The following is a 15,660-nucleotide window of genomic DNA, read 5'->3' as shown; positions in this document are numbered from 1 at the left end:
GTAGAAATAGGTGCCAATAGTAACAGTAAAAAAAGTGGGCAGCTTGCACTAGTGGTGCAAGGCTAGAGTAAACAGCGGAGCTGGTGATTGACCTAGCTTCTTCCAGGTTTTACTAGGTCTGGCTAAGTTTTGCTATGGGAAATGCTAAGCGCTGCTGGGCACGGTATTCCGAATCAACTAGCCATCGACGCGCAGATTCTCGCTTGGCCGCGCGGCGCGCTTCAAGATGAGCGCCTTCCTCTTCGGGTGTCCGGATATTCTTTGGTCGTCCCATGTATTCGCCACAGAGTCAACGAGAGTTCTGCCGCCGTCGCGGCGGCTCCGAGCTTTATCTTCCCGGTGACGTCAGGGCCAAGCTGCGCCTCCACTACAGTGTACTACCTCCACACTTGCCGGGGCGTGGCTGGTAGAAACCTGCCTAGCTGCTTCCGATGCAGTCCGCGTTTTCCCAGTGCGAACGCGGGAAACGGGGAATGCGGGCGGCGTCGGCAGCCGTTCTGCGCGTTGCCTCGTTGGTGCTGCTACAATTTCTTTCTCTCTCTATCTCGCTCTCATTTTCTATCCCTCTCTCGAGCATTGCACGCGCCGTGCGCATGCTCTCCTTCCCTCTCCTTAACGTCCCATGTCAAGACATGTGCATGGCACGGAGAGGAGGCGAGGCGCACGTCGCTCCGCGAGGTGGTCGCTAGGCAACGCAGTGACGTCATAGCTCGGCGAGGTTTTGCGACAGCAGGCGCCACTTTTTACGGTTAGCTAGAACAGCTTCGCTGTTAAAAGTTTCAAAACAGGTTTTTAGTCGTATACGGCTTAGATAAAAACTGCAAGGAACACAAAAAAAAATATTAGGTGCACTATAAATGCGACAGCACTTATAACTGGCGCACCAGACATGTTCGTTAACAAATAAGAGCACCGCATTTGCGCGTACAGATCAAACGTTCGTGACAAGAAATCAACGTTTAGTACATGTATTATTGCGTAACTCATTGCGTGGCGATTAATGTGTGCCATGCGGAATCATAATGGTTGGAACTTAAACATAAGTGTGCACAAAGATATAATAGAAAAGAAACGCCGTGGAGTGCACAGTTAGAGGGACCGACCAATGCCGGAACTCCCATCGATCTCGTTACTGGCGCGACAAGTCAACATCCTTCAGATGGAAAGCATGCACTTCTGCGTCGGGTTCATGAACGAGTCAGGCTTGCAGCCGAAGGCCATCGCAAACTCCGGCGTGTTGCGAAGAGGCCCATTGACGCGGTACCAGGCTGGGCTGTGGGGACCACGGGCAGCGTTCTCGCGCAAGTACCTCCGGTTGCTGTTGTCGCAGAAGTTGGCCGCGTAGTACAGGAAGAACAATTGGCTAGCGTTCCAGCGCTCGAGCAGCGTGAGCCGGTAGTCGGAAGAAACGCGACCGGCGTACAGCAGGAACGCGTCCAGAGCGGGTCGCACCGACAGCAGATCCCACAGATCGGACCACGAGGTCCGCGACGCGTGAAGCTGCGCACTCTTTTCCGCCCAGGACAGCGAACCGTACTGGCGTTCAAGGCAGAGTCGCAAGTCGGAGAAGCCTTGCACCAGGCTATGAACACCGCCGCGATTGCCACTGCTGACGGCGAACTCGAGGTTGAAGACCCAGTGGTAGATGGCGCGAAAAACGGGCCGGTAGATTCGGGGGGCGGCTCTGGCCACCTGGAGGGGCCGCAGCGCGGCATCGTCCTTGAGGGACAAGTCAAAGACCGGCAGCGGTATCTCCAGTCGATTGTAAGGCGGCTCTATGTGGGCCTCGGCGCTCAAAAATCCGCCTGTCCAGCCTTGGAAGGAGGCGCGAGAGCTCATGTGTGTCATGAGCCGCTTTTCGATCGACTTTCGGATCCAGGTGTAGAAAAACTGAGCCGTCGAGGTGCGCCCGTTGTTCGTGTAGATGCCGTCTAGGTATGCGGCCAGCGTGCTCGCGTTTTCTTGTAGACTACGCGGTGCCAGCGGCTCCCACGAGACAGCGTTCAGCAGCTCCAAGAGGCTGGCCTTCAGACCACTGCCGAAACGCGCGAGCCGCACCAGCACGTGCTCGATGAGTACGAGCCGCAGCGTAGACACCAGGTCTTCGAGTACATCCTCGCCATCACCCCCGCTTCTGGACAGTTGTGCCCGGGACAAGTTGCGCACAGCGTGCAAAGGCAGATTCGGCTCGAATCGGTTCAGCAGGCAGAGACAGTAGTGCGCTGGTGTGAGTGCTTGCGCGAACTGTGGGTGTCGAGCGCAGCTTACCGCAGCCACCTGGTCGCGGTACTTAGTGCCGCCGAGAAGCGGCGAAAGCGCCATGCTGATACGGAACAGCAAGTATCCCAGCAGCTCTCGGGACGACCGCATGATTTCGCCGTCGCGGGTCAAATTCAGAACGTGCTCGGGAGAGGCAAGCTTGACGTAGGTTCGGGAAGTTATGGGCCTGAGTCCCTTGCCGAACACGCTCTGCAGAAAGCCGGCCCACTCGAAGTTCCTCAGCGCGGGAAGGTCGCGCACCTTGACCGTGCTGCCATTGGCCAGCACGGCAACATCCAGCTGCGGTTGCACCAGCACCCGGCAGAGCCGTTCCTCGAAGCGCAGCAAGTCCGCGTCCGTCTGGTTCTGGAAAAAGGCCAGCAGGGAAGCGAAACCAGCACGCACAACTTCATATTCTTCTTTCTCAAGCGGCGCTCGTAGCAGCACCGTCGACGGTTCTTCGAGGCCCACGAATCGCTTGTTCTCGTGCGATATGTCCTTGACGACGAACGGTCTGAAGAGCGCGTCCACGCCTAGCTGCCGGAAGGCAAGGCCGAACTTGCGTGACACCTCGGCGGCCGACGGCTGCCGGCGGGAAGACAAAGAACCGCGCACCATCCATGGTCGCAAGTGCGTCGTGTCCATGAACATGGCGATCAGGTTGTCAAACAGCACCGGTTCGGGGTCTATGCAGTGATCCAGAAGGAAACGCAGCTGTGGAAAATTGCGGCCAACGTTGTCATGCAGTGCCGAAGCCAGGTGCTCTGCGTAGCCTTCGATCATGGCGGTGTCCACGGACACGCGCTCTGCGCCCGGAGTCAAGGGCCGCGACTGCACCCACTTGTCGCAGACGTACGCGTAGAAGTCGTCGCAGGGGTCTCGGCTGGAGTCGATCTGGTGCAGCAGCATTCTGGCCTGCTCCACGCACGCCGTCGAGTCGCAGGGCTTGGTTTCGTGCGACTTGGCATTAAGGACACGCTTATTATTTAACGATGCTGCCGCGGATAACGCTTCGTTGCTGAACGGCAAGGCATCGGCGCCACTGAGAGCCACTGGAGGTGGTGGCGGTGGTGGCGGCAGCGGCGGTGGTGTTAGACCGAACGTGCTGCGAACGTCGATGCGAGGCAAAAGCAGCGTAGTCGTGACGAAGGCGGTGACGACGACGGAAACGAGCAGGAGCGTTGTGGTCGCGACGGTGAGGCCCCAGAGGAGGGCGGCCCAGGCGCTGCGGTGGGGCTGCACAACGCTGCTCCGCTCGAGTGGCGAGCTGCTTACTGCTTCGGTGTTCTGTCTGTGCTGCTCCTTCCCAGCAATGCTGGGTAGTGTGCTGCTGCTACTGCTGCTGCTGCTGCTGCCGTCAGCCATTGCGACGGTTTTTAAAATGCGAACAGGGCTTGCACGCGCATTGCGTGCACCAGAGCAAAAAGGGCACGAGTGGGTGGCTACATTTTTCTTCGTCTACTAATTGCCGCGCGACTGGCCACTCGAGGCACTTTGCGTGTATTCGCCGGCTTCTTTCACGCTCGGAAAAGCACTTTTATGTTGCACGTATTGAGCAACAGAAAGCTGTATCGGTAGTTTTAAAGCGAAGCTCTATATATGTCTAGGTGAAATCGTATATGGCTAGGCGAAATCGCCTGTGTACAGAAAACTGTCATCATCAGCATTGGCTCGAGCGTCGTCGTCTTCTTCCGCAGCTGGCTCATTGGCGCCCCTCGGGTTGCGCTCGTGCTCGTGCTCGGCGCGCGCTCGTGCCACTGCTCCCGCGTTCGTCGTCGTCGTCTTCTTCCACAGCTGGCTGCGTTGCCGCTCATCATTCCAGCGTAAAATTTCACTTCTCTTCTGTCGTCGTAATTGGGAGGCCGCCTCTACAGGGGTATGAGCCATTGCTTAAGGGGGTATGAGCCATTCATTGTCTTACGTAACGGGCAGATTTAATTTTGAAGCAATTTAATTTCGAAGAATCGCAAGCGGAAATGGCGGGGGAATGCTGCTAACCACGCCGCCGAGCAAACTCGAGACATCGAACGTAAGCGAATACGGCGGTCTGCCGGCATACCGTCAGTGACGTCGTTCTCTCCGTCGCAGCCGAACGTGTGTGTAACGTCATAATTGAGAAATACTTCAATGAACCCTCGGTATTAACCCAGTGATAAACACCGGGGCCGCACGTTTCAGCTTCGCTGGTTAGCCATCTTCACGGAGTGGAAGGGCTGACGAATTTTTTCATGTTGCTCTACAATTTTCTCATTGACACTTTTCATCTAATTATAATATTTGAGAAGTTGATTGTACTGTCGCACGCGATCCAGCCGACGGAGAAGGCCTAGCGTCTGAGAGGACGACGCAGTGATGCAAGGCGGATCGAGACGCTTCTTCCGGGTGAGAGGGTCTGACCACGTGGCGTTTATTCAACTTATATAGCATTTGAAGGACAGTTTGGGTAATTCCATTGGCTGCTACACAAGTGGCGTGATCACATTCACAGGTGGCGTGATCACACCTGATTGGCCCAACGAATTCATACAAACGCACAGACAGGGAGGTCGCGGCTCCATCATGCGGACATTGCATACAACAATGGTAGCGAGTGCTATTTATGGCACCAGAGGGGAGCGCGACACAACAATTGATTAATTAATTACGACTAATTATGTAATTAGGCGGAATGCAAAAAAACTAATCTGAGTATCTCCAAGCGACGGCAAACAATATTACCTTGGTTCTGTGCAGCTGTCCCACGACACACAGAACCTCTTAAAAACTTCTTGAAACGGCTACGAACGGCTATGGACGCCTTGGTCTACGATAAATGAAAATAGAATCTCTTCTAGACATAGCGCCTAAGCGCCTGAAAAATACTAGTATATATTCTATCTGCGGTAACAACCCACTACTGGTGTCAGCAGAGTCTGTTTCGGTCAAAAACTTTTTTATATGTTTTTGTCTAAAAGTGCATAAAATGCCAAACGGCATGTTACATGTACGGTAACCGTCGGCGTTAACAAAAGACGCAAAAGACAAACTAACTCACAAGAAGCAACATAATAACCTGCCTTCATTGTTGAATAATGTCACACTAGAACTTCAGCAATCAAAGGTGTGATGTCGTTTTCTACCCAGTGTGCGCACACGACACCTGGAAACCATTATTCCATGCTAGCGCAGCAGGGACTGACAGCAGGAGCGAAACGCCGGTGATCGCAGCGGTGTCTGTCACGCTGCTAGCCACCGCGGTGCGATCCCTTCAGCGGTAAAGTAGACACGCTCTAAATTTGTCAGGCATCTCATTCCGTGCTGGGGACACTGGGAGGCAGGAAGTCATCTATCATCTATATCAATTAGAGGTGTTATCAGAATTTAGTAAGTTATTTTTCCAGGCCCTATGATTAGGCTGACACGTTTGCCCTTTCGCTAAGTGGGCCTTTCAGCATGGACCTTTACTTGAATATAGCTTTTCGGTGTAGTGGCTTCTCAACTGCTAGTCAGTGTAGATACTCAGAAATACCTGTGTCTATAGAGGCACTGATAAATTTGCAACCTCTACAAATCACTTTGCACTTTCTGGCGCAACCAGCATATGTTAACACTTCCAATACGGGGCAATGTTCTCATTTGATCACATCATGAGATACCTTCAATTTTGTGTGACGTATCATCCAAGGTGGCGCATTAATATTGCCTTAAGCCAATTAGGGTCAGATGAAAATATATCAACAAAAGTGATTGACCCAGCCCCAGAAACATTGCTTTGTGATACTTTATCACCAGTCCTTTGTATGCTACCTGCTTAACCTGTACTATGTCATGTTTAAGCATGCAACAAAGGCGACAACTATAGACAGTGCAAAATGCCAAACTTGCTTTTGGTTTAATATAAAACGCGATTTAACTTTTTATTCAAGATAGCAAATCATTTACCTGCAGTACGGTTAAATGCTTTAAACTGATTACATTTTGCAGAGAGGTTCCCAAAGACTTGTTTGACAAGTTGATAAGTGCATTTCTAGGCACGAAGCACCATATATTAAATTGAAGGCACTTCTCTGTCTGGCTCTGCTCTGCATTTTAATAACTATGTGCCAGGAGATATACCAGTAATTTTAAGCATCATCTTAAGCTTAAGAGCCCAGTACCTAAAGAAAAGAGAGGTCTTAAATTTATTTTTAATGCGAGTTGAACTTCTTGCTTGCAACAGATATTGCTAATTGAAGTTCCAATTTACACATTCTCATTTTCTCCCTCGCTTTTTTTCCTCTTCTGTCCAGATCTTGCTTGCCTGTGTCTACAAGAACCATCACGCGTCACCTGCGACAGCAAGCTTATGTGGGCAGCCAGTGCTCTCCTATGAAGGCTGGCCTGCTTTGGCTGTGGCAGCAATCATCTTCAAGATATCTGCATGGCCACCTTTGCTGCTATTTGTCACCCTTGTTAATTATGCGTTTTGCATCTTTTTTTTATTTGTTGAGGTAATAAATTTAAAGTTTGACTATGTCACATAGTATGAAGTAGATGTCTTGGAGCATTTTAGTTTGCAATCATTTCTTATGCACTACACTGCATGAAAAGCTCATCGTACAGTGTGTGTAAAAAAATAACAGCACATTCTGGTTTATCTTTCAGTTCAGGTAACATGCAGTATCTTAGAATTCACTAATGGATGGTATGCCGAAGAACTGGGCATTATTTATGTGTGATGCTCTGCAATATGGCGATATTTAACAAGGGGCATCCACAGAGCAAGTTTCAATTTACTTTTAAATGAGGCACGGTCATCAGAAAAAAAAAAAAAAAACATTTATATTGCTGGATAGTGTGGTGCGCAGAGTGTTTTTCCAGATGTGAACCATCCTTTATTTTTTAAAGAATTCATTGCGGGCTGGACGCATACTAAGACGATGCAGAGAAACTTTTGTCCAAATAGATCACCGCGTTCTGCTAACATGATATAACATCATAACAGCCGGCAGTTCCTGGTGCTCTCATGGTCATTTTGTTAACTTGGTAGGCTCCCCGCACACTGCTTCGCATAACATCGATGTCCACTGGACGTCGCATCTGCCGGCTTTTTCACAATTTCTTTAGTCCTGTGTAATCATGCTAACATGCACAGTTGCTGTGTTCGAATCAAGGCATGAGCACAGAATCTCAGTGTATTTCGATGTGGCGACCGGTAGGTTGCGCCTGCCATTGTGCAAATCGGTAGTCACAATCTCCTTTCAATCGCCAGTCGCGGTTGATCGCAACTGGTGCCACACACTAGTCTCCACTTTTCCAACCTCATCCTTCTCGTACTCTACAGCGTTCTTGCATTCTTACGCCCATCTCTTTTCTAGCGCAGTTCCAGAAACAATACATATGAAATGTTTCAGTGATTCCTGTCTCGGGTTATTAAAGATATTAAGTTCGAGTTAAAATCAATTGACAGTCATTGGTGAAATGAAGAGTACTAAGATTGAGGCTTTTGGTGTTGGTCCAAGAGCATATAAGCATATGCATTATTTTACTTACACTACAGAATTCACTTAACAGACTTAACAAACCATTTCTTCTCCAGTTATTGACTAATTAATCATCTTGCAAGAACAGAAGTCAGTAAAGCAGAAGCAATAGTGAAACTATTGTACTAATAAACAGTTTAATTTATTCTGTGCTGGGTGAGTATCAGTCTAGCTCTTCAAAACTAGCTCCAAGGGGCTCTATGACCTGCAGTACAACACCGGTACAAAAAAATCACAGAAACATTCAAGCATATAATATATATAATTTATTACGAGTAAAAAACCAGTCTGCACAAATGCAATTTGATGTCTTGCCAGGATGAGACACAAAAAATACACTGCAGCAAAATAGCTCTGTTTCTCCCACAATGCAACCAATGCGTCTGCGCAAATTTGATCCAACTTCTACATGTTGGATCGGGCAAGGCAAAGGCAATGCTACAGGTCCTTGGCAGCTGACACGTTTGCTAGGAGGATGTGCTAAGAAAAAAAAAATCACAAAAACTATCTCGCTAAATTAAATCATACGCAAGACTTCATGAGTGAAATTGACGGAGAGCTTGTGAACGAGAATGAAGAAACAATGAAAGGTTCCTCAGAATAAATTTATATCACCTACTGAACTTCCCAAACCAATGCACAGGGGTCTTGGCAGGTTTCCACTTCTGCACTTCACCGCTACTAAAACACTTCTCATGGTCAGTGCCAAGCTGTACCAGGTACACAATAACACCAGAGTCACTCCATAAAATTAAGAACGTTAGGTGCCAGAAGGCATTTCGGAGATTAATACTCCGAAATCATGTTCTCAGTACACCGGAAACACACACACTCACAACATGAACATTGTTTAGCAAGCCCCACATGATAAAAAAGAAGATAAACCAAGCCCATGCCACAGACAAGATGCAAAGTCGGGAAAAGCAGGACTGGAAATTCTTTGATCTCGTATTTTCATTCGTAGCCTTAGCTATCCTCGCATTTAGCTCTAATTCTGTACACAGTAGCCCGTTGTAATTCTTTTACATCACAAATTGAAGAAAAAGCCCCAAATTTGTATCCTGTCGTTTTTCAGACCAAATATATGGTCTAAGTGCTGAGCCAGGGAAGAAAGTCCTGTTGCAAATGCCTGTTTAGCAGCATGAAAAGAATTGATGCTTTGCACCCATGCCCTGTAGTGCACACACATAGACAAAACAAACATGCCAAAGGTGTGTGTTAAAACAAGAATTGCACATCTGCATAGTTCAATACTTTCTACAGCCAGTCCTTCAAAAGTGCTACTTTCTGAAAATGGGGCAAATCTGGTGCCAGATCCTACATACATATGGTGTTATGCAAGAAAATAATTTGTCACTATAAGTACACTAAAATATACCGAAATCTATGTTTGTGTGCAATACTATCATCAAAATGGTAATTCAACAAAAGCGTTTTTTCTTCTAGCTCGTAGATTGTGGCTGGCATGAGAAGGCACTCAGTCAAGGCCTATATTCATGTAGAACATGACACTATGAGTAACAGCTGCAGGTTCAAGGTTCCATGATGTTCTAGAATATAGTACAGTCAAACATCAACGCAATGATGTTGCAAACAAAGCAAAATTTTGTCTAGTCTATGCAATATATCTGCTAGAAAAGTGCACACAAATATCAGTGTTGGCAATTGTTTCCATTAACAAGTAGAACCACCTGTGCCATAAAAGGTTATATTTTGAGCCTCTGCTCGAGATAAGTCCAGTAAGATGTTTATATAGAAGGTGCAAGCATCCAGAACACCCATTATCCTGCGGTGAATGACTCATGTGCACCCATGCAGATACGATTTGCTTCTTCGAAATTTTAAACTTTTCACTAATAGCTTATTACTTTAAAAAACGTGCACGTAAAAAAAAAAAAAAACTTTATTGCAAGAGACAGCTTTGACTTCCCTTTTGGTTTCGTTAAAGCAATAGAACACGAACTGACACAAATAAAGGCAAACCGAATTTTATATTTACTTTGTTATATATCCGACAATTCGTTGTATCTTGTAATTCCTTACATTAGTGTTGGTTATGTTGAAGTTCAACTGTATTAGGGCAGTTAAGGGGCCCTGAACCATCCCTCGTGCTTGTTGACAAAACACAGTCCGCGGTTAGCATATGCTGCTGTGAACATTTCAGCCAAATTTTGCAATCATGCGTGGCACGTGGAGCTCACGAGTGCGAAAGTCACCTTTTTCACAAACGCTCTTTTCAACAGAAGCCTTCTCCTCACTCTTTTTGGGTAAGTGAGTGAGTGAAATAACTTTATTTAGGTCCAGAGAAGACACAGGGGAGACCTCGTGTCACCCGGCTAGTCCCACGTAGGGACCGCCAAGCCGAGCTTGACGGCCCGATCGCGGGCACTCTGGATGGCCAGGGTTTGGTCGTTGAGTTCGAGGCTGCCCAAAAGCGCAGCCCACGTATCCTCGCTGAAGGCGGAGCCGATGGCTTCACACTCCCACAACACATGGTTCAATGTTGCCGTTAGTCCACAGGCTGCTACATTTCGTGATATAGCATATTCCCATACGTGGCTGTTATTGGCCAATAGCTGACATCAAGAAGGGTATTTGGATTAGTGCGCTTCTTCCTACTGTTACTGTGTATATTTATTGACGCAATTTAATAAACAGGCTGAAGTAAGCGAAAATATACTTCCCAATTTCAATAACAATTACATACTTTCAGAAGAAGCCAACTATCGTACGCTCACGCTCAGCTGGGGCCGCCCGCGTAGGAATTAAACTTTGGCCACCCTGCTTATCGATGTCGTAGCCGTCGAGTCTTTCTAATTTCAACTAGTTTTGAACACTCAACTAGTCTAAAACCACGGAAAACTTAAGGTCAGACCACACACATACTTGTGAGCGTGCGCTCACTCTTGGCTGCTCCTGGCTAGACACCTTGGCAGACTTCGCTTCATACTGAGCTATTGACACCACTTCAACATGCGCAAGTGGGATGTTGCTACTATCCATCGGCCCCCAAGCTGGTGAAGAATGAAGCCGGTCTGCACCACGCACAACAGCCAGACTTGGAGCATATGAGTGCGAGCATGCACTCAAGCCCTGTCATGCACAAAGCAAAGGCTGCGTATATGCACTACAGTGGAATGTAGCTTCGGTCTACTATATAGCGTAGATACCATGGCCGCCACAACAAATCCGCTCGCTGAGCACACTGCGGCTCGCTGAGGACAACCACATTTGGCACGTCGTAGACGCCAAAATCAGAAATAGTGGCATCTACATGAACATCCAAAATCAAACTTGAACTGTGCTCCACAGTGACATTCAGTAGGCAGAGCATTGTGAGCACACCCTGCTCCACCATATCTTTCGCAATGCAAGGCATTGAAGAAGGAGCGGGAGCACCAAGAAGGGGATCATAGGCGGCCTTTGATTGCCAATAACTCCGCTTTGCTGACTGTATTGAAGTAGTTCTTGTGGCAAAGTATTTCTGAAATAACCTATTTTAACTTCAAATGCATTTCCCGACTTGGATAAAAAGTTGTTCAGGGCCCCTTTAAGAGGCGCCGACATCCAACAAAGACGAACCTGGCCAAGCAACAAAGTAATGAAAATTGGAGTACTGACGCCACGACTCCTGACCTACTTCAGACTGAGCAGCGGTCTTCCTTCTTTTTTCTAAAATTAAAATTTTTTTCACTTTTATCACATGGACACTAGCTTTGCCAAACATTAGTGACCCAGCAGTACCTTGGCACTCAACCCCTATTCCAGAACATGCACATTACACCGGACACGGGAATGCACAATATGCTACACCCATCACGTATACATCACAGACCGGAATAAGCAGTATAGCACAATGAGCTCACAAAGCTAAATGTGTGCTGAGAATGTGACAAGAACTTAAAAAACAATTTTTGCACAGGTGACAGACACTGAACTGCTGCCTGTTCACACAGCTGAATTCACAGTTCAAGCATACAGGCAAAACTCAAGACATCTGCACACTCTAAAGCTTGTACATCGTAATCTCCTTAATCCAAATTTCCATCCAGATGAAAATCTGGTAAACACACAATCTCAGTCAATAGGAGCTATGTTCTTTTTAACAGGTGACTTGTGTGAACCTAAGTTAGGTGCTTCAAGTCCAGCAGCATCCAACACACTGAACAAAGGAAACGCAGCTTCACCAGTGAAGAAACATATAGATGCTAATAAATGATTGGTGACCTTTTCCACTACAGTGCAATTCACTTATGTTAACACCATATAAGACAATATACAGCTTGTAATCATCCACTTCAAGCAACATCAACTTTTGCTTTGAGTGGATAAAATGATGTGACTACCATTAAATAGTGGGCGCAGTGATGAAATCCTAGACTGGAAAAATGTGTTCAAGGTGTCATAAGTAATTAAATAAACAAGTTCAATTAACTAAATGATCCTGACATAATATATAAAGTATTCCAAGAGACTGCCCTACATTAAATACACAATATGGTAGATAATTTCATGCAGTCCAGAGAACTTGTGTAACGGAATATTTTACGGGAGCGTCAAGCTCTGCCAAGTAAGCACACATTTTGGACTTCATTTTCCCACCTAATGCCTGCCACAGCGACAAATTAGGCGGGCTGCAATGTTACTGGCACTAAACCCGTTGAGTTTTGACTTCACAATTTCTTTAACGCTCTTATTCTAAGTCCAGTCTAGGTACAATGATGATTGCTTATAACAATTCGATTGTCAAGTTTTATGAATATTTTATAAGTGAACTGCACTGCATTTGTCCTTTCGTGTCTTTCATAAGTGTTGGCTCTTTCTTTCTGTCAAAATGCTCTGATGAGGAGCAATCTATTCCAGTAAGAAATCAAGACGAAATAACCAGTTTGCAATTTGTTTACTGCAAAAAAAAAAAAAAAGCACCAACCTTGCACTTTTACAGAATCTCAGTGTCAGCTTGAATTAGGACATCTGTAATTAACAGATTTGCTCTGTGCATGCACACAACTCTATTATAACTTCAGTGTAAGTCAGGCACAGAGTCTTGAACCATGTAATTCTAGTTACATTGTGGGATATGACCAAATATTCCATTCAACTAACCTTCAAAATTTTTAAAGAAGGAATTCAGCCACTGCGAGGATGCTTTCTTCACTATTGGTCTTTTCAGTGTGGTGGACAACAGATGAACAAGTAACTGTCACAGTCTGTTTATTAAGTAGGATTAACGTTTCTAGTTACCAGCTTTAAAGGTCATATTAGAATGGTAGTAATACAGGGGGCCATCATGGGATGCTAGAACAGTTATGCGACTTTGATAACGTCATTCATTGTTGAAATATTCATCAATGCAAATTTACCTTTTTTCAATTCCGATTCTAAATCGCATATGAAGAGCATTGGAAATGCTTCCCATGTGGTGCTTGCGGCCTTGTTTGATCTATTTTTGAGAAAACAGGTTCCACCGCCTGTGCTTGTCTCTTATCTTGCGAAGCTCATCTGTTGGTGACGGACCATCACTTGCGATACAGAAACGTAATGATGGATTAGAAGTCTAAGCAGCCCATTGCACTTATGAGCTGCTTTGTGTCATGACAGCATCAAGCATCGTGACAGTGTCAAGCCCAGCACTCTTTGTGCACTGCAGCAGAATCGGAGTGAGAAAAGGTGACATTGTGTCTAGAATATCTAAAAAATGAATGGCACTTTTAAATTATCTGTCAGCCTTCTGCGATGCTCCTCTGCAATACTGCCATTGCAACATGGACCTTAATAGCAAACAGAAGGTGACCACTACTCATCCGCCTAGTGTCTTCTGCATTGAAGGCACAAGTAGTAAAGAAAGCACCCTCGCAGTGATCAAACAATTCTTTAAATATTGTTATCATTGTAAAAAAAAAAAAAGTGTCCCATATGTAATTCCAATGCTATTATCAACATGCAGACTAGTAGGTCAGTTGAAGTAAACTACAGGATCTTATGCAAAGAGGCTGGCTGTTTGGTAAAATCATTTCAACAGAAGACATTGCAATCCTGGGTAAAAGGAAATAAGAGGCATAGTACCGACATACATTGAATGGCATGACAACAGGACGCATTACAAGGTCCACAAAAGCATGATACAGCTTCAAAGGACATAAAATCCCAGTGAGATGAAAACCACGCACATATCTCAAAAGTGCAGCAATACCATTAGTTATAGATCTGAATCACAGTAGGAATAACAACGTAACACGAAAAGGTATGCTACAATATATGTACACTTGACATATGCTGGTTGCAAAATGTACACAGCAGGTACACTCATTCAATAGAACAAAAACAACTTCGACTCATTCTAAAAACAAGAACAGAATGAAAGTGAAAGCTACTAAGAGAAGAGTAATAAATAAGTTGGTCATACCAGCAGACTGAATTTTAAACAAGTCCACAAATGCATTAAAAACAAGGTCCCTTGTAAATGGTAGCTGCAGAATGCAAATGCTACTTGTGCATCCTAGTGCTTGCAGGTCTTCTCATTAGAAGCACTCGGCATACAGCGTTAGCGAAGGAACTGAACCACCACGAGGGAACAAGTTGCAATGAAAACAATTAAGTATTAATGAATTTAAAAAGCTGTAGAATGCCCGCAGTGGTATCTCCACTGCTTCTGTGGTAGACTTGAGTTTTCTGAACTTCGCAATCACATGCTTCTCGCTTCAAGCAAGTCACTAATTGCACAACTGTCAGCGAGGCTTGACATGGCAGCAATGGCGTCTAACACAATGAGCTGCTGTCTTACATTAGGTGACACTTCAACAAACCTAGATATGAAATGGAGACTTAGCTTTACCTGTTTGATAGCCTTCAAAAGGTATCAGCACTCATTAGAAATAAACCTCTCTCTCTTTTCTTGCGATGCACCAGCTGTTCAAAAAATGGGCCCAAAGACTTTGCTCCAGATGTACTTTCAAAAGCAGTCAAAGCTCACTGGGTGCAGCTGTGTCCCACTGCTGCTCATAGATGCACGAAGGTGGAGATGAACAAACACCAACACGAAGATGACGCAGGGCCTCATGAGGCCGCACATGTGAAGATGATGGTGATGCCTGCGGTGGTGGCCAACATGTGGAGTGGTCGAAAGTGCTTGGCAAAGTGTCATGCGCTTTCCCATAGGTGACTCTATAGGTCTTCTGAAGACATCGCACGCACTCTGGGCACACTCACAAATGATCGCACAAGTTGCGAGTATGGCGCAATGAGCACCTTGATGGGCACAAGGTGAGACCGGAATAATGAGAAAGACAGAATCTGCAATGTCAGCATGAAAATTAAATAATGAGATGAGAACGTGCGCCATGCAGTTGTTCAAGTGGCACATGGCAACAGTGGCCACAGCGGTGTCAATGCCGTTTTCTTGGAGCTGGAGTGTTGACCTGCACACTGGGCTGTCATTCTTGGCAAGTTGGTGAACGTGACTGCTGCTTCCCTGGGCTCAATGCAGGTGAAACAAAAAGCAAACATAGTGTCGACTATGAGGCAATGGTTGTGATGCAAGCTCAGAACCTTGTTTTCATGCTGACAATGCAGCCTGTCAACACTAGTCTGTGTTTGTGGCCACTATCGGCTGTATCCAGCCTCATGACGAGATCTTTGGCGAAGGGCACGGAAGGTTCTCCCAGTCCTGGTCTATCAGTCAAACTTGGTGCTCAGTGCTGGAAAGTAGACCACACACAGGCTGTGGCCATAGTCACACACCACTGCGTCCGAAGTGCAATGCACCTGGTGAACAGCCACACCCGAGTCGCCTGGTCCCAGCATGACCACTTGCACTGCTTCACCCTGGTTTAAGTCCCACAGAACCAGGTGATCCTGCAGTTGAGTGGTGTAGGAACAGGGAAAGTAAGCCTATGACGAG

At 46.4% G+C, this 15,660-nt stretch overlaps 2 protein-coding genes across 12 annotated transcripts in view; both read right to left on the bottom strand.

The window, feature by feature from the left end:
- Nucleotides 1-1,155: 1,155 nt before the first annotated feature.
- Nucleotides 1,156-3,624, bottom strand: LOC119440558 (phosphate-regulating neutral endopeptidase PHEX). The gene has a single exon (XM_037705457.1). The coding sequence runs from the start codon at nucleotides 3,622-3,624 to the stop codon at nucleotides 1,156-1,158; it is 2,469 nt and encodes an 822-aa protein (XP_037561385.1).
- Nucleotides 3,625-8,008: 4,384 nt separating this feature from the next.
- The window catches only part of LOC119440557 (sterol regulatory element-binding protein cleavage-activating protein), a 134,213-nt gene continuing 126,561 nt past the window's right edge, over nucleotides 8,009-15,660 (bottom strand). For all 11 annotated transcript variants that reach the window (XM_049661916.1, XM_049661914.1, XM_049661911.1 and 8 more), the window contains exon 28: nucleotides 8,009-15,614. In XM_049661916.1, coding sequence (XP_049517873.1) covers nucleotides 15,435-15,614 — 180 coding nt within the window. In that variant the 3' untranslated portion in view covers nucleotides 8,009-15,434. The remainder of the gene's footprint in view (nucleotides 15,615-15,660) is intronic.

The sequence above is a fragment of the Dermacentor silvarum genome, chromosome 2 (genome assembly GCF_013339745.2).
Source record: "Dermacentor silvarum isolate Dsil-2018 chromosome 2, BIME_Dsil_1.4, whole genome shotgun sequence".
Taxonomy (NCBI): Eukaryota; Metazoa; Arthropoda; class Arachnida; order Ixodida; family Ixodidae; genus Dermacentor; species Dermacentor silvarum.
Note: the sequence above shows the minus strand (reverse complement) of the source record. Positions and strands in the feature narration are given on the sequence as shown.

What these genes read in the sequence shown, in the direction of transcription:
- LOC119440558 (XM_037705457.1), bottom strand. Translation starts at nt 3,624, where the DNA reads ATGGCTGACGGCAGCAGCAGCAGCAGCAGTAGCAGCAGCACACTACCC.